This window comes from Rosa rugosa, chromosome 2 (assembly GCF_958449725.1).
Source record: "Rosa rugosa chromosome 2, drRosRugo1.1, whole genome shotgun sequence".
Classification (NCBI taxonomy): Eukaryota; Viridiplantae; Streptophyta; class Magnoliopsida; order Rosales; family Rosaceae; genus Rosa; species Rosa rugosa.
The window spans coordinates 17,834,271-17,853,766 of record NC_084821.1 but is presented as its reverse complement, the minus strand read 5'-3'; the positions used below and the strand labels follow the sequence as shown (position 1 = coordinate 17,853,766).

At 38.2% G+C, this 19,496-nt stretch overlaps 1 protein-coding gene across 1 annotated transcript; it reads right to left on the bottom strand.

Moving 5' to 3' along the window:
• Positions 1-15,255: 15,255 nt before the first annotated feature.
• LOC133733192 (L-ascorbate peroxidase, cytosolic) lies at positions 15,256-18,042 on the bottom strand. The gene is made up of 10 exons (XM_062160816.1): positions 17,886-18,042; positions 17,615-17,746; positions 17,322-17,496; positions 17,149-17,214; positions 16,327-16,375; positions 16,150-16,235; positions 15,945-16,024; positions 15,728-15,830; positions 15,581-15,639; positions 15,256-15,489 (listed from the first exon to the last, which is right to left on the bottom strand). The coding sequence occupies exons 2-10, from the start codon at positions 17,731-17,733 to the stop codon at positions 15,474-15,476; spliced, it is 753 nt and encodes a 250-aa protein (XP_062016800.1). The 5' UTR covers positions 17,734-17,746; positions 17,886-18,042; the 3' UTR covers positions 15,256-15,473.
• Positions 18,043-19,496: the final 1,454 nt, after the last annotated feature.

The window sequence follows — 19,496 nt, the reverse complement described above, 5'->3', positions numbered from 1 at the left end:
CCTGCAATAAGTTGGCTTATTGATGAACTTTAGAGGAAACAGAGGAAGAGATGGAGAAGAAGAGGACAAAGATGTAACTTACAACCAAGGCGAAGAAAGCTTGGCATCTAAATCGGTGAAGCATTTCATAGAGAAAAATATAGCATTCATTTTAGCACTCCTCAATGGCACTAGAAATGGAATCTTGAACACTATTCAACAATTGGGAACACTATTCAACAATTGGGATCAGCAAACAATCAGAGATCAGACAAATGACATATTGACACATCTCTTTTGGCTTGGTTAATCCCTTTCATACAAATGACACATTGACACATCTCTTTTGGCTTGGTTAATCTCTTTCATACAAATGACATATTGACACATCTCTTTTGGCTTGGTTAATCCCTTTCATACAAATGACACATTGACACATCTCTTTTGGCTTGGTTAATCCCTTTCATACAAATGACACATTGACACATCTCTTGATTTTTTTTACTAAAGTTTGGATGACAAAAAAAAAAAATAATAATAATAATAATAATAAAACCCTAATTTTATCTTCGCTGCCTGAATCCATATTTTTCTTATACTACATTATTTTTTATTCCTTTGCATATATTGTCTTTTTCCTTTGTTAGTCAAATAGAAAATACTAAGAATAATTTCATGGATGATGGAACTAGAAATCTTATATGAAAAATTGAAAATAATGTGCCTTATTAAGAACAAATAAGGATATAATGTGCGCGTTCTTTGCTAGTTGGTGCGTATTTGGATACAATTGTTTAGTAGAGACTCATGATATTATTTCAGAATGTACTCTAGGTGCCTATTGTAATCAGGGGTTTAGGCTCAATGTCCCCCCCCCCCCCTTGTATTCGACGGTTTCATTAATCAAGGCTTGAGGGCAGCCGCACCAGCCCTTTATTCCAAAAAAAAAAAAAACAAATAATAATAGAAAATAAAATAAGAAAGAATCAGGCTAGTGCTGCAGGCTAACTAAGTTGCGTAATTGGAAAATTAATAGCTTGGCTAAGACCGGATTAAGTGGATTTAATTAAGCCACAACTTCTAACAAAGACAAGATTCCGAAAGATGCTGTGAGGGTTCTCCATTATTGGTGCTTTTTAATTGCGTGTCCCATACATTTGTGCGTCACAAAGAGATTATAGGTCAACATTTGTTTAGCACGTTTTTCACTCACTTCCCAGAAGTGTCCCTTATTACAAAGAAGACTGACTTCTGCATTGGGTTTGAATTCTGCAAGTTGACTTTAGTTTGGTTTGCCAAAATTAGGAATCTGATAGTAAAATGTACACACTTCATCCAATCCAGATTAATGTCGTCCGAGTTTGGAGTTTCCTGGCATCGATACTATAATCAACATATCTGTTAAATAAAATAAGTATGTTGATAAATGTAGATTATATCATTCACACTATAACCGACACTGACTCATTCACATGTGGACGAATGTACCTCGTCCACATATGTAAATCGTGTATGATATAAGTATGTATGTCAATATAGGACTCGATACATGAAAAACACATATCGCACAGGTCCTATTATGATATTATTAGCAAATTTACTAACTGAGGTGAACTTTAAAGCATTCTCCAATTTTCAATATAACCATTGAGGGATAAAATGTGCTTCTTTGGCTTGGCCAACCATCACGTGAAAACCTACAAAGATATGAAGAACTTTTTTTAGGTCAGGAGACCTGAGGAAATTAGTTATCCATGTTTTACATGGTCACTGGTCCAATTTGACGTATTGTCGTTTTTGTATAAAAATAGATTGAAGTCTAGTCTCACTTTGGCCATAAGTGAATTAGTTTCTTATACATTATCTGGTCTTAAAAGGAAAGAAAAGAAGAAGAGGTTTCTCTCTTCCTGTCGGCATATATGGACGGATACAATGGATCTACTCTAATATAGATTAGGTTTTCATTCTTTTCGGCCAAAGTGCCTAACGATGTAGCTTCATGCTAAAAGTGATCAGAGAGTCATCTGTTTTATACTAGAAAGGGTCGTCTTCATTTGTATTTTAATGTGAAGGCCGGCTTTTCTTTTTATAATTATGTTAGGCCATACAATAAGTAGGTATTACTGGTAGGTAAGGTCTTCACCAATTGACCATATAGATTCTCATGGTTTGATGTTAATGTGCATTCTGAATTGTTGTCTACTACTCCGGATTTAATCATGGATGCCATGCTTTACCATTGTAATCGTACATATCAACAAAACTCATTTTGCTTCTTCAAACAATTACAATCAGGATATTACATATGACAAAGCAATACTGCCTACAATAAAATACAAGTCTAAATATAATGTCCGAAAAGAAATCTTTAGCAACTGCACTGGTTAGTGAATGAATAACTCACTTAGTCCAAATAGAAAAAGAAATAAAGGAACACTTCAGAAAATAAAAACAAAGAGTAAAGTAAAACCCTATGATATGCAAAAAAACATCTCAAGTAGCGATTAGCAAATCCCCATTTAGTCATTTACTCGTTCCCTTAAAACATATTTAGCAGACTCTCTATCTTGACTCCTTAGCTATTTTGCAGAACATGTTTAGTTTAGTTTTTTTTTTTTTTTTTTTTTTCAATTTTAGCAGCTACACTAGACTCCTAAGTAGCTCTCCATTTTAATTTTTAGTTATCTCGCTCATAAATATAGATAGCGAGATGAAGCTCTCTATTATTTTTGTTAATTTAAAACATTCAATTTAAGTTGTTTTATGTAATTTATAAATATATTTAAACTTTTTTCTTCATTCAATAAAGGGTCATTAACCCAAAACACCAAAATCAACAAAAATTATCTCACTTACCCCAGCAACAGATTTTTGTTCCTACCTACACAATTTAACAGCAAATGACCATTTGCCCTAAGTCTAATTAATAAACTACAACATTGCCACTCTCTCTCTCTCTCTCTCTCTCTCTCTCTCTCTCTCTCTCTCTCTCTCTCTCTCTCCCTCCCTCCCTCCCCCCCTAGCCGGACGCCCACGACGCCGACTCTCTCTCTCTCTGTCGCCACCTTGCTCTGCCACGATTGCCATCGCCGCTCCCAGACTCGTCGTCATGCTCTCCTCGGCCAGGCTCGATGCCAAGCCGACGGTCCTTATCGCCGAGAAGCTCGGCAAGGACGGGCTGGACCTTCTGATGGAGTTCGTGAATATGGCTGCAGGAAGATCTCGCTCTACGATGCAAGGTGTTTGAGTCCTCCAACGGGAGATTGAAGGTGGTCGGAGAGCTCGCGTGGATCTGGGAGCCGTTCCCGGGTCTCTCTCTATTTCTGCCCCAAAACATCAACCGGCAAAGAAAAGGTGAATAGGTGGGTGCCCAAATCAACTCGTTTTTTTTTTTTGGTAAACTGTGGACGGAAGGAAAAAAAAAAAACTTTTATTATCTTGTAATAGACGTCTATTGGGGCCAATACATGTCTATTGGGGGCCAATACACGGCTATTGGGGGGCAATAGACTTTTTGAATTGATGTAATCTCCTCTTTTTTTTCTTTAATCAAAATTTTATTTGTCTAATTTAGAAAGATTAGTTTCCATTTCGGTAATCGAAATGTCTATTGAGGGCAATAGACATCTATTAGGGCCAATACACGTCTATTGGGGGCAATAGACATCTATTGGGGGCATTAGATTCCTTGACCTGACTTCTTTCAAGCGATTGTGGACAAGCAAGTATCGATTATGATTTTGAAGAAATTCAGCAAAAGTCCTCGCCACGAGGCACCAATCTCGTAGTGGGATTCTTTGTGCCTCGTGGCGAGGACTTTTGCTGAACTTCTTCAAAATCATAATCGATACTCGATGTTGTAGATCGAGCAGAGCGAGAACCACTGGGAAGTGAAGGAGAACTTGCTAAAGCGTGACTTTAGCTTGGCTGGAAGGTTTGGTGGCACTGACAGTCGGCTCCTTGAGAAGATTAGGACTGGAGTGTGACTACCGGTAAGAGAAGGAGAGGGATTGCTCTAGAGAGGCTTGGATAATCTTAGAGATTGTTGTGATGAATTGTGTCTTGAAGTGTTTCATTGTAACCTCTATTTATAGGCTACCATGCCAAAGTGGTTGGCCTAAAACAAATGATGGTGGAGCACTAATTGGAGATAAGGAATGATGAATTTTGGAGATAAGGAAGCACTTTTGGCTCTTTTATTCCTTCAATTATATATCCATCAAGAACTCAGACTGGGCCTTCGACTTCTTCATATGAAATGATCCAAAATGAGTGTAGATCATTGTGGAAAATTTTCAGAGCTTTCTGCCATGTGGTTGGGCCGGAAATGCTGCTGGACTCCTTACAGGTCCAGTTTTCCAGTTTTGCTTCTGCAGAAAATTGGACTGATTGTTTGAAGGCTTTCCACTCAAAAATAGCTCTGGCACTCTTCATAAGAAATGATCCTTGGGATGTCTAGATTTAATATGGAAAGTTTTAGCTCATTTGGATTTCGTTTGGTTAGTCTGCCGCCCCTCCTTCCTTGTTTAGCTCGGTTTCTCCTAGCCGAAGTAGGAAAATGTGCTAAAGTTGACTTTTCATTTCCATGCTTCCATAGTAGGCTTTAATTAGCCTCTAAATATATATTTCGAACTTGTCGACAATATATAGCTTGAGCCACTGACATTGGCTCAATTTCTCCAAGACGTGCCTTGTCAGGCCAAAATGCTCATTTTGGGTCCAAACAAAAAATTCCTCGCTCCCCCTTGTTTCCATTAATGTCTTATTAAATGAAAAATACCTCGCCTTGCCGCATAAGCAATGGTCTTCAAGTCTAAAAAACCAAACAAGGAAACATTTTGGCTCAAAAATCCCAATAATCAAAGTTAGGAATCTAACCCACTTTACTAGCATATACTAGGCTAGATTCTGTAAGAAACCGACCAACAATTCCGTCAACCGGCTACCAACAAATTTTGGTCGGTTTACTAAATCTGTAACAGAAGTCGAACCGCCGCCGTCGGTTACCAACATATCGGAATACCAAAAATTCGGCTTGAATTTTGGTTACAGCCGGAGACCATGAATCTGGAAATTGATGATGATGCAGATGGAGATGAGGAAGATCTAATGATCTGTAGGTACAAGTTTTGATCAACTTGGTGTGTTGGCATTCCATACAAAACGGGAAAATATCTTTGCAGCTTAATGGGTTTAATATCTTTTATTTATTTGAAGATATTTTTCTGTGTGTAAAAGGGTGTAATTGATTTCCTAAATATTTTGGGATTTGGTCTCCTTAATTGTTTATATTTTGTTAACACAAAAAGATTTGTTTTTCCTTGTAGAAGGGGATTAGGGTAAAAAGGCTGTTTTGATTGTTTTGGTTGGTGCGGCAGCTATTCATATAGCTTGGAAAAACATACGGCAAATAAAGAGGCTTTTGGGAACACAAGAATTTTTGTAGGGTCTTGCATGTTTGCTTGAGATTGAGTCTTCACAAAGAAGTCAAAACACTTGGTCCATGTATAAGTGTTGTTGATCATGTTTTCATATGCATAAAACTCTCTTGAGATCAGTAGAGAGATTGTGAAGAAAGAAGAGCAAGATTGGGTGATCGTTCAAGTGAAGGAGTTCAAGAAGGAAGACAAACTCTGTGGTAGATTTTGTCTAATCATTGTAGTCGAGCTAGTGCTATTCAAGTCTGTAAAAGAACATATCCTTCATAATAAGATCATTCTTATTTTGGGCTCTCAAGAGTAAGAGCTCCGCAGTGTTTTTAATCTCATATTTAAGGTTTTCACTGCGTAACCAAAATCTGGTGTTTTGTTTATTATTTTTGGTTTCTGCTGCCCAGTAAGGATTGATCAGTGCACTGCAATCCCCATTTTCTAGAAAATCACATTTTGTCCTTGTATTTTCACTTGGCATTAGAGCAGGTTCTAAAGCTTTTTAGTAGATCCGTGGTCAAGGATGGAATGTGAATATAACAGAGCTTCTAGTTCTATAAATTGCCCTCCTTTGTTTGATGGTGAAGACTATTCACAATGGAAGATTATGATGAGGGCTTTTCTCTACTCTCAGGATGAAAATATGTGGAACGTTGTTGAGAATGGATGGAAACACCCCACCAAGGCTAAAGACTCAAAGAAAGTAGAAGGGACATCTGCAAGAGTTCTTAAGCCTAAGAAGGAATGGACAGAAGAGGTGGTTCGGAATAAAAGTTGTGATTTCAAGGCACGAAATTCCTTATACACAGCTTTATCCAAGAAGGAGAGGGTGAGAATAAGCCATTGTGGCACAGCTAAACAAGCATGGGATCTTCTTCAGGTCACTTATGAAGGAAATAAAAAGGTTAGAGTTCAGAAGCTTCAGAGTCCTGTTTTGGAGTTTGAGAACATGCAAATGGGGGAGGATGAATCAATAGATGACTTTCATGCTCGTCTTATGAATGTGACAAGTCAGTGTCACAGTCTTGGTGATCCTTTTGAAGAGCATCGGATTGTCAAGAAAATACTTAGGTCTCTTTCATCAAAGTTTCAATCCAAACAGACAGCTATAGAGGAGACTCAAGACCTGGACACCTATTCTCTTGACGAACTTATAGGTAATCTCAAAACCTTTGAGATGAGGATCAAGCCCGAGAAAAAGGTAAAAAATATTGATTTATCTTCTATTAAAAAGAAAGATGATGTTGATGATGATTATGTGGATTTATCGTTGTTGACAAAAGAGTTCAAAAATTTTCTGAAAAAATAAAAAATCCTTTGGAAACTCTTCGAAAATTTTTCCTAACAAACCTAAATGCTTTGAGTGTGGTGGAATTGGACATGTTGCTGCCAATTGTGACAACAAGAAGTATAATTCACGTGGTAACAAGGCTTTAAAGACCACATGGAGTGATAGTGATGAAGGGTCTCAATCAGATGGTGAAGAGGTAAATCTTGTTCTTACTTCCTTTCTTAATATTGATTTTTCTGATGGTTCCGACTTGGAAAATGATACTCTTGATGAAGAAACAAATGAAAAGTGTAAGCAATTGTATAATGCTTCAAAAATTGTTCTTCGAAAAAATAACAAACTTGAAGAAGAAATTGAATCTTTAAGAGTGGAAAAGATGAAAACTGAGCAAAAATTTGAAACTTCTTTAAAAGAATGGGATGAAGAACGTACTGACCTTGTTTATAAGATTAAAGTTTTGCAGGGTGATGTCAAGTCTAAGGATTGGGACAAGGAACATGGTGATCTTATTAACAAAATTAAAGTTTTGCAGGTTGAAGTCAAGGCTCAGTCCACTCTAAATGTTTCACTAACCCTTGAAAATGAGAAATTGCAGGATGAGCTACTCCAAGTCAAGGAAAGCTTCAACAAGTTCTCTATAGGGTCTGAAAAGGTCTCCAAGATGATGGGCTTTGGTAAAACTCATGGCAACAAAGAAGGGTAGGTTATGAAGGTGAGTCTTGCAAGCCTTTAACCTTTGTTAAAGGTGTGGAATGTGAAAGTTCCTTGGATCAGTCACAAGCTTCAAATAATAATGATTCTGGACCCAAGTTGCCCAAAAGATCAGAGGCAAATTCAGCCCTTCAAACCCATCAAAAAGGTGCTCAAGTAAGTTCTGACAGTCACAAGTCTGTGCGTCAGCCCAGGTATATTCACAACCCCAAAAACTTCATTCCTACTTGTCATTATTGTGGAAAATTAGGACACATACGTCCTACGTGCAATATGCTTCCCAGGGCTACTCAAAATCAGAGGAAAACGTTGAGAATTAACTCACCTGCCTCGTTGCAAGCTGAGTTGAAAGAGGGTCTGAATCTTATCTCCAGGATTGCAAAGCTGGCTTCAATCCCTGTGGATTTGGAAACAAAAACAAAGCAGAAGCAAATTTGGATTAAAAAAAGGTTCAAATAATCATCTTTCTGCTCATACAGATAATCTTGATAATATGCTTGAGCTTGCTTTCGTTCCTACTGAACATAAGTTAGCTAATTCTTTTACTAAGCCGTTAGACAGAACTCAATTTGAATCACTTAGAAGCACCGTTGGTGGATGCTCTAAGTATTGATACTCTCACTTCATTTGATCCATTTTGCATGCATTCATGGTGTATGTCTTCATGATAGTATAGGTGCATTTTCTTTACGTTTCTGCATTGTTAGGTTCAGTTTCTGGAAATTCAGGATTGAAAAATAGTGGTTTGTATCCCCGAGTGTCTGACAGATTATTTTGAACTTACATTGACAAGGGCCATACTCTTTTCCTTAAATCTGTGTGCAATGAGGTGCCTAGCATGTTTTGAATTTGCTCTTGCATCACTCTGTAATTGTGAGCTTGAACAACATATTCTCTATCACTTTGAATCCTCACATGCACACATACTCTAAGTGGTGGTAAGTCATATTTATTGGTTGGCCTGTTCTCAATTCTCATGTTCGAAATTATTCCTTATTTTTTCTTCTCCTTTATAAAAAAATAATAATAATAATAAAAGGAGAATGATTTATGGAGCATGGCCAGGCTATTCCCAAAGTAAACAGGCCTCGGTCGTGACGAACGATATGAGGATTGGGAAGAAACGGGAATGGTTTGGTCACCCCGGTGGATTGTGAAACTATTGACTAAAGTAGATGTGCTCTTTGGGATGTCCTTGTTACATCTAGTACCCTAAAGTCATCTGACTTAGGAGCTGCTAGCATAATACTCGTTACATGGGTCGTAGTCTTCTTGAGCAAAAATGTTACTTTGTGTGAAAGGCCAAAAGAAAAATTCAAAATCATGCCCACACGGTGTTATAAGGGGGAATAAAGTTTATGTGCTTAAATGTGTTTCGTATGTGAGCCTTGCTTTTCAGGTTTCCACAAATATTACACACCCCATCTTGAGATATGTTCACTCTTCACAACAAGAGGTATAGAATACTCGATCACCCTCTATCTTACCTTGTGATTGTGGGAATCAATTCACTCGTGTGAACTTATTTTGTTGCACTCTTATTTAGGGTTAAGTGGTATTGCTCTTGTTGGAAAAGCTATGCGAATTAAATCTGTTCTTAGCATTTGGATACAACCCACTCATTGTGTGTTTGCATTTCATTCTTGCATCTCTCATCACATGATCACACTTAGGGGGAGTATTGATACTTGGACTATCTTTCTCTAATTGATTTTTCTTGGGCTGGTGTCTATTGCACAACATCTCATGGTAATCCTTCTTCTACATAGCTTCCGCTACGTAAATTACCTTTGTCATTCCTATTCAAAAAGGGGGAGAAATTAGATGTGTGAGAAACGTTATTCTATCTTAGATGTGTGACTATGATAACATTATTCTATCTTATGCATTTTACCAATGTGTGATAAGTGTTTCAGGAATGAATGGATGAAGAGTTGTGATGCTCCTCTTGTACTTGTTGAGGGGGAGAGTTTGTCCTAATTTATGTTTTGTATAGGAATGCCAAAGGGGGAGATTGTAGGTACAAGTTTTGATCAACTTGGTGTGTTGGCATTCCATACAAAACGGGAAAATATCTTTGCAGCTTAATGGGTTTAATATCTTTTATTTATTTGAAGATATTTTTCTGTGTGTAAAAGGGTGTAATTGATTTCCTAAATATTTTAGGATTTGGTCTCCTTAATTGTTTATATTTTGTTAACACAAAAAGATTTGTTTTTCCTTGTAGAAGGGGATTAGGGTAAAAAGGCTGTTTTGATTGTTTTGGTTGGTGCGGCAGCTATTCATATAGCTTGGAAAAACATACGGCAAATAGAGAGGCTTTTGGGAACGCAAGAATTTTTGTAGGGTCTTGCATGTTTACTTGAGATTGAGTCTTCACAAAGAAGTCAAAACACTTGGTCCATGTATAAGTGTTGTTGATCATGTTTTCATATGCATAAAACTCTCTTGAGATCAGTAGAGAGATTGTGAAGAAAGAAGAGCAAGATTGGATGATCGTTCAAGTGAAGGAGTTCAAGAAGGAAGACAAGCTTTGTGGTAGATTTTGTCTAATCATTGTAGCCGAGTTAGTGCTATTCAAGTCTGTAAAAGAACATATTCTTCATAATAAGATCATTCTTATTTTGGGCTCTTAAGAGTAAGAGCCCCGCAGTGTTTTTAATCTCATATTTGAGGTTTTCACTGCGTAACCAAAATCTGGTGTTCTGTTTATTATTTTTGGTTTCTGCTACCCAGTAAGAATTGATCAGTGCACTGCAATCCTCATTTTCTAGAAAATCACATTCTGTCCTTGTATTTTCATGATGCTAATTTGATGATTTGATGACGGGAAGATCTGGAAACCAAAAGTGAATCACTAATATATAGCTATTCATGGATTAATAATCATTCCCTGCTTCATGTCCATTCATGCATTCATGGTGTCCAAATCAATGAATCATACCCTTCACTCCTTTAGTCTACTATGCCTTCATGGTCCCATTACAAAGTTACAATCTTTGTAAAAGATTTATGAGAAAACAAAACCCAATAATTAAATTACTTTAATCATTGAATCACCCAATCGTTCTTATCAACAATTTGAAAGAAAACCCAAATGAATTTTGGGCTAAAAACCGAGACAAACCTTTACAAAGTTGAGCTAAAATGTGGGGCTCTTCATTCTTCGTCTTCTTCACTGAAATATGGGGCTACTTCACCATCTCGAACAGCTCTGGAAAACTTTTGTTCTTCTACCCGAAATCTCAAAGAACTAGGGTTTAGGCAAATTGGGGTTTTGCAGAATGTTCTGAAAAATTAAGACTAAGGCCAAGAAACTATTAGAAGATGTATATGCGAACTGGAAACCCTTTTTCGGGTGTGGATTTCACGAATATATAGGGACACGAATCTGGGATTCGGTGATTTTGAGGAGGGAGGCGCAAGAGATGAGACTGGAAACGAAGATGAGGTTCACTTGGGAAATGCCGAATCCCTATCTCACTTATTGGTTTTGTTTAAGAGGGAGTCTTCGGTACGGCACCCGCACCACGTGGCAGTGGGGCGGGCCAATCACTGCCCAAGCAGGGGGGTATTTTGGGTATTGCATATTAAAATTTAGGGACAGTTTCGGAAAAGAGGAAAAAATTTGGGGTTTTTGATTGGAGGGCCGCACGGCCCCACCACATGGCAGCCCCCACGCAAGAATTTTTCTTTGTTTAATTCGATAGAAAGAACTAAGATGCTATAAATATAAAATTTATATATATTATAGTAAGCTCTAGTGGTTGAGAGCGAAGGTTGTGTGTTAGAGGTATATGGTTTGATCCTTTCCTCTTACCGATTTTTGTATATATACAGTATATATACCTATATATAGTCGGTATGATATACCGACGGTATGTGAATATTCATACCGTAGCCGAGCTGAGTATACATACTCGGTACGGCTCAGCCGACTGATTTTTCGGCCCATTCCGATTCGGGCCGGTTTGAAACTCAGTTCGTTCGACCCGTTCGGCCCAAAATGCCAACCCTAGCATATACCATCCATCGCAGATCATTGTACTACAGTCAATATTTCTTAAGTATGCATCATGATATAAATATATGCAATTCAAAAATTATTTTTGGGTCTCCACATATGGATGGGTCTCGCCTTAGGTCTGGGCCTGGTATTGACAAACAATGTTCACAAAAACTGAAGACTTTAGAGAACTTGACATTGGCGAACTAGGCTGCAGGCATAGAACCTAAATGTTTGTTTGGATGATAAGAGCTAGAGGCGTAGCTAAAATAGCTTGCCCCATCACTACGTCCCTATAAGAAAAACCAACCTTCACAAGAGTAATCGATTCTTCCAAGGTGCAAGATGCCCAAAAATGATTCACAAAACTATACTTCAACAACGCAGAAGCTTAGCATAGATTTTCAACAACAATGACGAGAAAATTAGAGCAGCAGCTATAGGTCATGCTCCTCTAAAATATGAACCAAATGTTACCTCTAAATGTATCTTTGCGCACAATTTTGGAAGGAAAAAAAAAAACATAATGTTAAAGCGTTGCAATCTCTTTCCTCAGTTTTGATTGGAGCATAGTTGAACTTCCGTAAGCACTTGTCATTTCTGTGGACATTGTGAAACTACTCATTGTCATGTTGTTGATAAGTTCTCTTTCATCTGATAACATCCCTAAAATCAATTTGTATAACCCTAATGATGGTCAAAGCAAAAAAGAATACGATTATGGCACTACATTGATTGCAATGTGGATATGAATGGTCCAAACAAAAGAGGATTCTAATTAGGAAAATACTTGAGATCCCAAAACACTATGCCAAATATCAATACTAAAAGATGTGGAAATCGACACATCAGGACCACATTATCATTTTCAACCTAATAATTTTTAGCTTGTATTTCTATAAATGATTAAACTTTATAATTTTAAAATAAAATGTTAATAATTAAAAATATTAGTCAAACTCGAATATGTTTCATGTCGAAATACTTTTTTCAAGTTTTCAGACTTTTAGAGAGAGCGAGCGAGAGCCTCCTACCCTGTCTGGCGGCGAGCCTTTTCGCCGTCGTCGGACGAGCTTTTGTCGATCTCATCTGGAATTAGAGTGAGTTGCACCTCTGCCGGCGTTTCTAGTTCGGCTCGGGGAGTTTGCGGTGGAGGGAGATCCAGGTGGCAGTCGGGTTTTGGCTTGATCCTCGCTGGCTTGGTCGGTGGAGTGGTTTGGTTGCGAAAGTGTGGAGGCTGCTGGGTGGCGTCGTGGGCATGGCAGTGTGGCGTGGTTCGAATCTTCCTTCAGAGGTGTCCAATCTGGGGTGGTCGGTGGCGCAATCCGGGTTGGATCTCTGGATCCAATCTGGGAAGGGATCAGATCTGAGCAGGTTTGGCGCTTTCTGGTTTGGATTTGCTGTGGTCGTGGTGGCATGAACTGGTATGGTCGTCATGGGTGGCAGATCTGGCAGGGCAAGGTAGTCGGTGGTCCGGCGGCAGTGGGGGGGTATGGGCCAAGCTCGGCCGCTGGTGGAGCTTCTCCTGCTTCGGCCTCGGCCTGCGGTGTTTGGGCAGGGGCTTGTTGCTGGGGCTAGATGGAGTTTGGGCCTGGGTCTGTGCTTGGGCTCAGGTCCCAAAATGTGTTATTTTATGTTATTCGCATGTTAAGTTTATGTTATTGTTTTTCAGCAATAAGTTACTTTCAAGGTCTTGTTTTAAGTTTAGATGTTGGGTCGGGTGCACTGCAATTTTGGCTTAGACAATCTTTTATTCGGCGGTCTAGCGGTCGTTCCTGTTCTGGAGTTAGGTCAGCAGTGGTGGCGAAATTGTCTAGCGGTGGCATACTGGCATTGACAATCATCCTTGGCCTTCTAGTGGGATTGTTCCTGTCTGATCTTCGAGTCGGAGGTGATGGCGATTTGGAGCATTTGTGAATTGACGATGTTGACATTAAGGTGGCCATGGTCTTGGGTTTACTTTAGTCTCAGGTCTGACGGTCCAGCATTTCTTTTGGTTGGGTTCGAAGTCACGACTAGTGTAGACTTGGTCGATCAAAGGCAGGTCAGGAGGACTCTGGGTGGCGCGTTAGTGTTGACAAAGTTGTGTATCAAGGATTCACTGCGCCTGCGTATCTTGTCTTTACCTTTTAATTGTAGTGTAAGTTAAGTCTGTAGTTGAGTCGGGGCCATTTTGGCTCCATTAGTCAGTCATGTTGGAGTTCCAATGTGAAGTCCAGTGGCCATTTCTGTGTATGAGATAATGCCAGAACTCATTGTATCCAGTTCATTTATTAATGAAGTTTCTTCTTGATCAAAAAAAAAAAACTCGAATATGTTTCAAAGTTTCAAACTCTATCACATAGACACTTCTCCAAATGATTGTATTTGATAAGTAGGATATTAGAGACCAATTTACAGATTCCATTACTTTAGAATTAAGATTGACAGTCACTTGAGAAACATAGTTGAAAATGCAAGCATAACAGAACAGAAAACTATCATTATATAGGGATTTACACGCCTATGTGAATAAAGAGGATAAAGAATTCTATAGGGAGGCACTGCAATCCCTCTTTGGCAATCTATTAAAAATGATGGATTTGACTGTACTATACTCAGACGTTGATGAAATTAGACTTCTAATCAAAGATCCAAACAAATCAAGTGATTAAACTGGCAAATATAAGTGTTCCAATTAATTAACTTACTGTTATTTCTTCACGCAGAACAATAAGCAAGCATCTAATCTCATTACCAATCTAGAATGATTTCTAATTTTGATTTGAAATTAGCCCAGATGGATTACAGAACACTTCACTGAGGGAGGAGGTGGGCATATGAGCTTTGACCATGGAAATTGATATATTTGATGAAACTTCCATTGTTAGTCGATCTACATTTTTGGTTGCGTTAGGATTAGTTTGGCTCTTTAATTAAATTTTTTGTTAAAGAATAATTTTATTTTAAATGAAATTAATTTAATTTGCTGGATTTTGATATGAACATTTGGTATAATCTTTTGGGATCTGTAGCACTACTCTTCTCATTATTGCACAATATTGATTGCAAAGTGGATGTGAAGAACTCTTTGGTCTTGCCTTTCCATTTGGTCCCTGCCATTGCCCATTGGAGGTCCTATCATGACCGAGATGGTGAGATCATAGTCACCAGCACGCCTGAAATACGGATGTAAAAGTGACCATGAACCCTTAGTTACGCGCCTTTCCATCTGGACAGGACTTAAAAGTTCATCTCTCTTTTCATAATTCAGATGCCGCCCAAAGCCCCCCCCCCCGGCGGATGCCCATCTCCTGGGGACTTCACTGATCGTTGAAACAACGCTCATTGGTTACCAGCACTCGGTTAATATCTACACCAATTGACCGAAAAAGTACAGGCATCTAGACGATGGCTTATTCAATCCTGCAACTGAGTTTCTATGCTTGTACTTTACAGAAGACTAATTGTCAAAATGCACCGCAAAATGACCAGCCCATTGTGCTGTACGCGTAAAATGAATCCTAAAACCTCATTGGACCGGCCCAACGTACACCAAAGGGAAAATGTCAATTGTCAACCTGGGTTGCTAGGAGAAATGAATCATTCCCAGATATGAATATTAGTTAGAGATACCAACAACACAAAAACGAGACTCCAGACTAGCTAACTATATCCATGCCTGGTGATTGGAATTGGTCAACTTTAGCAGATCCATGCCTCTTTGTTAAATTGTTGACCAGGCAATTGAAATAAACTATACTGTTTATGCACCACACATCCAGGTTATAATCAAGGCATGAAACATTAAAGAAACGGTAAGGGAGTACTCAGAGAATAACTAAAGAACCGAAACAATATCGAAGTAGAAGATGTGTATTATTTAATCTAAAGGATGATTACCAAAACATTCTATCCCATTCAACACATTCATCAAACTGAAACAGAAATCCGACTCTCCTAACCCATAAGAAACAATACCAACTGCCTAAAACCCCAGAACTGAGGTACACAAAATACAGAAGCAAGGCACGCAGGCATTGGCATCATCCTTTATCCTTTAATAGAGTTCCACTGCTTAAGCTTCAGCAAACCTGCATAATAAAAAAGTGATGACACATTTAGGCCCATTTTTCAACGAAAACAGAGCAAACTACAATAGCGTACGCAGAAGTGAAAGCCTACCCAAGCTCAGAGAGCCTCTGATGAGCTAGAGCATAATCAGCAAAGAAAGCATCTTCATCCTGAAAGGAGGTTTATCAATCAGAACAACAATATTTAAGCAGAATGCAGACAGATATGCAGACTTTCCACCGCAAATAAAATACATACCGCAGCATATTTGTCAACAAGAGGGCGGAAGACAGGGTCGGACAGAAGAGCCTTGTCAGTTGGAAGCTGTAGAAGACCTTCCTTCTCTCCACTCAACAGCTCCCTGTGATAATTCCAAGAACATTATAAGTTATTTTACAAAGCAAATTACATGCGAGGAGGCAATACCCCAGAGAACAGGTATTGCCAAAAACTTAAACAGAGAAACAAAACTCACGTGAAATATGAGTTGTCAAAAATAAGGGGGTTGGGAGTCCAGGGTCCCTCAAATCCAGATCGTTCCTTGTGGCACCTTCCCTGAAATATACCATCATCATTAGGCAAAGAGAAAACAGCACCATTCGTTGACAATAACATGCATGTCATGACCAAAATGCAGAATAGCACGATTGATGGCCAAGAAGACAAGAGAATTAACGAACCAAGGTGTGACCACCAGAGAGAGCAACAATGTCCTGGTCGCTGAGGCCCATGGTTTTGCCAAACACATCCCTCAAGTGGTCAGAACCTGCAGAAATTCAAGAGCACTGATAAGCTCAATCACTAAGTCGAACATTTCACATAACAGAATAACCAAGACGATTTAATAAAATACTAACCCTTGCCAGCATCAGGAAGACGGCCTTCTGGAGGTGGTTCAGGCTTGTCCTGAGAGACAAAAGCAATATCAATATATATAGCATAGAGCCCAAATACACAAAATAGTATAACAAATGAAAAAATTGAATAGCATGTTCTCCGAAACAGATGCATGACTCAAGCAAATAATCAAGCATTGTTTTATTTTGTTTTAAGAGTATGTACATAGTGTATAGCTTAACATAACCAATGGAAAAATTGAATTGTATGTAATCCAGAGAAGATGCATGACTCCAGCAAATAATCAAGCCTTGTTTTGTTTTGTTTACTAGTATGCACACCATGTATAGCTAAAATAACTAATGAAAAAACTTAACAGTATGTACTCCAGAAAAGATATCAACTTGGACGAATAATCACGCATTGTTTTGTTTTGTTTACTGCTATATAACAATCTTATATAGGTTGAGTAAAAGAAACAAAGGACAAGAAAAGCAAGAACTCTTAATCTGAGACAGTAGAATATGAGCAGCCCAGGATTGTGCAAATGCATTGGCCTTAAACTAATATCATACCTAAGGTCCTAATATCAAACAAACAAGCTGGCCTGTAGTTGTTAAATTAAGCACAGCAATCCAATTTCCTAAACGTTAACTCTAAATGCAGTAAGAGCAAGACACACTAACAACCTTCAAACCTCATAGTCATATAAACAATTAAAATACAGCCTAATCAAGACTGCACACTTATATACACCAAGAGCTCAGTCAACCTCAATAAAAAAAATTAAATACCAATTGAAGCTACAAGATCGATGTAAAAGACAATGAAAGCTAACTGACCTTTCTTCCTGGGTGGAATGGAACATCAGGTCCACCAGTAACCTCTACAGCAACAACTCCAGCCAGCTATTTCCAAAACAAAAACCAAGATTTAAAATAAAAAATTTGAAAATTCATCCAGTAAATTAAACCATAAATATATATAAATTCATAAAATTGTTAATCTATTATACCTGGTAGAAGTCAGCGTACGAGAGAATAGGGAACTGCTCCTTGATTGGCTCCAAGAGCCTGACAGCAATATCAAGACCATTGTTAGCACCGTGAGCAAGCTCAGCTGGCTGCTTCATGGTTCCGAATGGACCTCCAGTCTTAGTTTTCACATCATAGGTTCCAGCAGAGTGCCATCTGCAGAAGACCACACACAATCAAATCCTCACTCTCACACAGCACGAGAATTTACACACACAAAAAAAAAAAAAAAAAAAAAAACATACACACACACACAGAGGGATCGGAGACATACGCGAGACGGAGCATGAGAGGAGCGCAGTTCTTCTCGGCGATGAGGCCTCGGAGCTTCCTCTTGGCCTTGTCGATGGCCTTCTTGTACTCCTCGCTGACGGTTGGGTAACACTTCCCCATGGTCAAAAAAGTCCTGCAATTTCAGATCAAACTCATCAATTTCAGATCGGATTTCAGAACCGCCGGCATTGAAAGAGAAATCGAATCGGGATCTGGAAACGAGGTCGTTTCGATCGCCGGAGAGTGAGAGTGAAAGTGTGGCCGGCACGTACCTTTGAAGCAGATGAAACGACGAGAGAAATGAGAGGTCAAAACCAACCCTAGGCGATCGATGATGGACTGGCACGAGTAGAGCACAAGTCCAGGGCTCAGTGAGGAATATAAAGGGGGCCGTGAGGAAAGAGAACGTTCTAGTGTTTTGATATCAGCCGTCTGATTCTGGGGGTCTTTGGACGGTCAGGATTCGCTTGGACGCCTGTGGCTGCGGTGGTTGGTGGGCTCTTCAAAGGAAAACTTGGTCAGTCGAGGTCTGTGATTGGGGCAAATTTCCAATTTCATTTCCGTCGCGTGGGGCGAGAAAAAGAAATTGGGTCCCACCAGCAAAAGTTATTTTTCGAGGAGTAATATGAAACGGATTAGTTTGGCTAATTGACCAAAGTACCCTCCTTCCATTTTGATGCTTATTGGATTTTTGTCAACTTACTTTAATTGACTTTATGGATACACCTGTGCATTTTACCACAGGGATAAAAACAACCACGCCTGTAGGATGTGTCAGTAACTAATTTATTGAGTAATTCCCTTTCTGGATTTGGGGCTCAAAAAGAAAAATATTAATTGACATGGGGAAAAATGTTAGATTTAAAATCTATAAAGGAATTTTTGATAAAATTTACAAAACGTAACGTAAGATATGTCAAAACATAAACATAGTATCGAAAAGATGTTTTATTTAATATCGGTATTTCGAAAGAAAAAAAAGTTTGAATATTATTCCAATGATTGTGTGCTAACAAAATCCTTTCTTTTTTATTTGGTTTTTGGTCCTTTTTTTTTAGCAAATGAATAAAATTCATTAAGAATTCATCTACATTATTCAATTTTTATTTCCAAAACAAGGAATTTTTCTATTTTAATTTTTTATTTGTTATAAACTTTCTTAATTTATTACACATTTCAAATCCTAAATAGATACAACCAAACAATAAAAATTGCAATTAATGAAATTTTAAATTGATGGAGTTAAATATTCCATCATTTATAAATACCTACAGATTTCATAATTTTCTCATCCAAACGTACGATATTGAATTTTGATCTAGTCGATTCATTGTACTATGAGTTTATGACAAAATCCTCAATCATAACACAATCATTTAGCATGATTAAGTGGATTTACATTCATATTTTAGTTCAAAAAATAATAATGTACATTCATATTTTTTTAATGAAAATTTTAATTTTTTTTTTAATTTTATAATCGTACATACTCACTTAACTTTCAATTTTCAAACAATTTTGAGAAACACCCATTCATTTTAATTTTAATCGCCCTCAAATTAATCCTTATCTTACTCATCTGTTTTGATTGTTTAGTAAAAAATCACCACCTTATCGTATAAAAGACAAAAAAGACAGTAAATGAATGCCAATGTCCATAATTTTCTTCGGCACCTGTTTCCATTAAAAACCGGATGAAATTAGAACGACAGAAAAGTGCGGCAAATTCGTTGCACCAAAATGATGCCTTAGTAAGGTCATTTTAGTCATTAATCGGTGTGAACACACTATGCTGGGAGAAGATTCTCTATTTGCGCTATGATTAAACCACTTGGCAAAACAGGGTACCCATATCACTGCTCTCATATGATTGGTCAATGTTT

Excerpts from the sequence above, each read along its gene's own strand:
- LOC133733192 (XM_062160816.1), bottom strand. The coding sequence starts at position 17,733 with ATGGGGAAGTGTTACCCAACCGTCAGCGAGGAGTACAAGAAGGCCATC. Across the intron at positions 16,376-17,148 it reads CATTCCACCCAGGAAGAAAG|GACAAGCCTGAACCACCTCC; the intron begins GTCAGTTAGCTT and ends TTTGTCTCTCAG. Across the intron at positions 15,831-15,944 it reads TTTGACAACTCATATTTCAC|GGAGCTGTTGAGTGGAGAGA; the intron begins GTGAGTTTTGTT and ends GAATTATCACAG.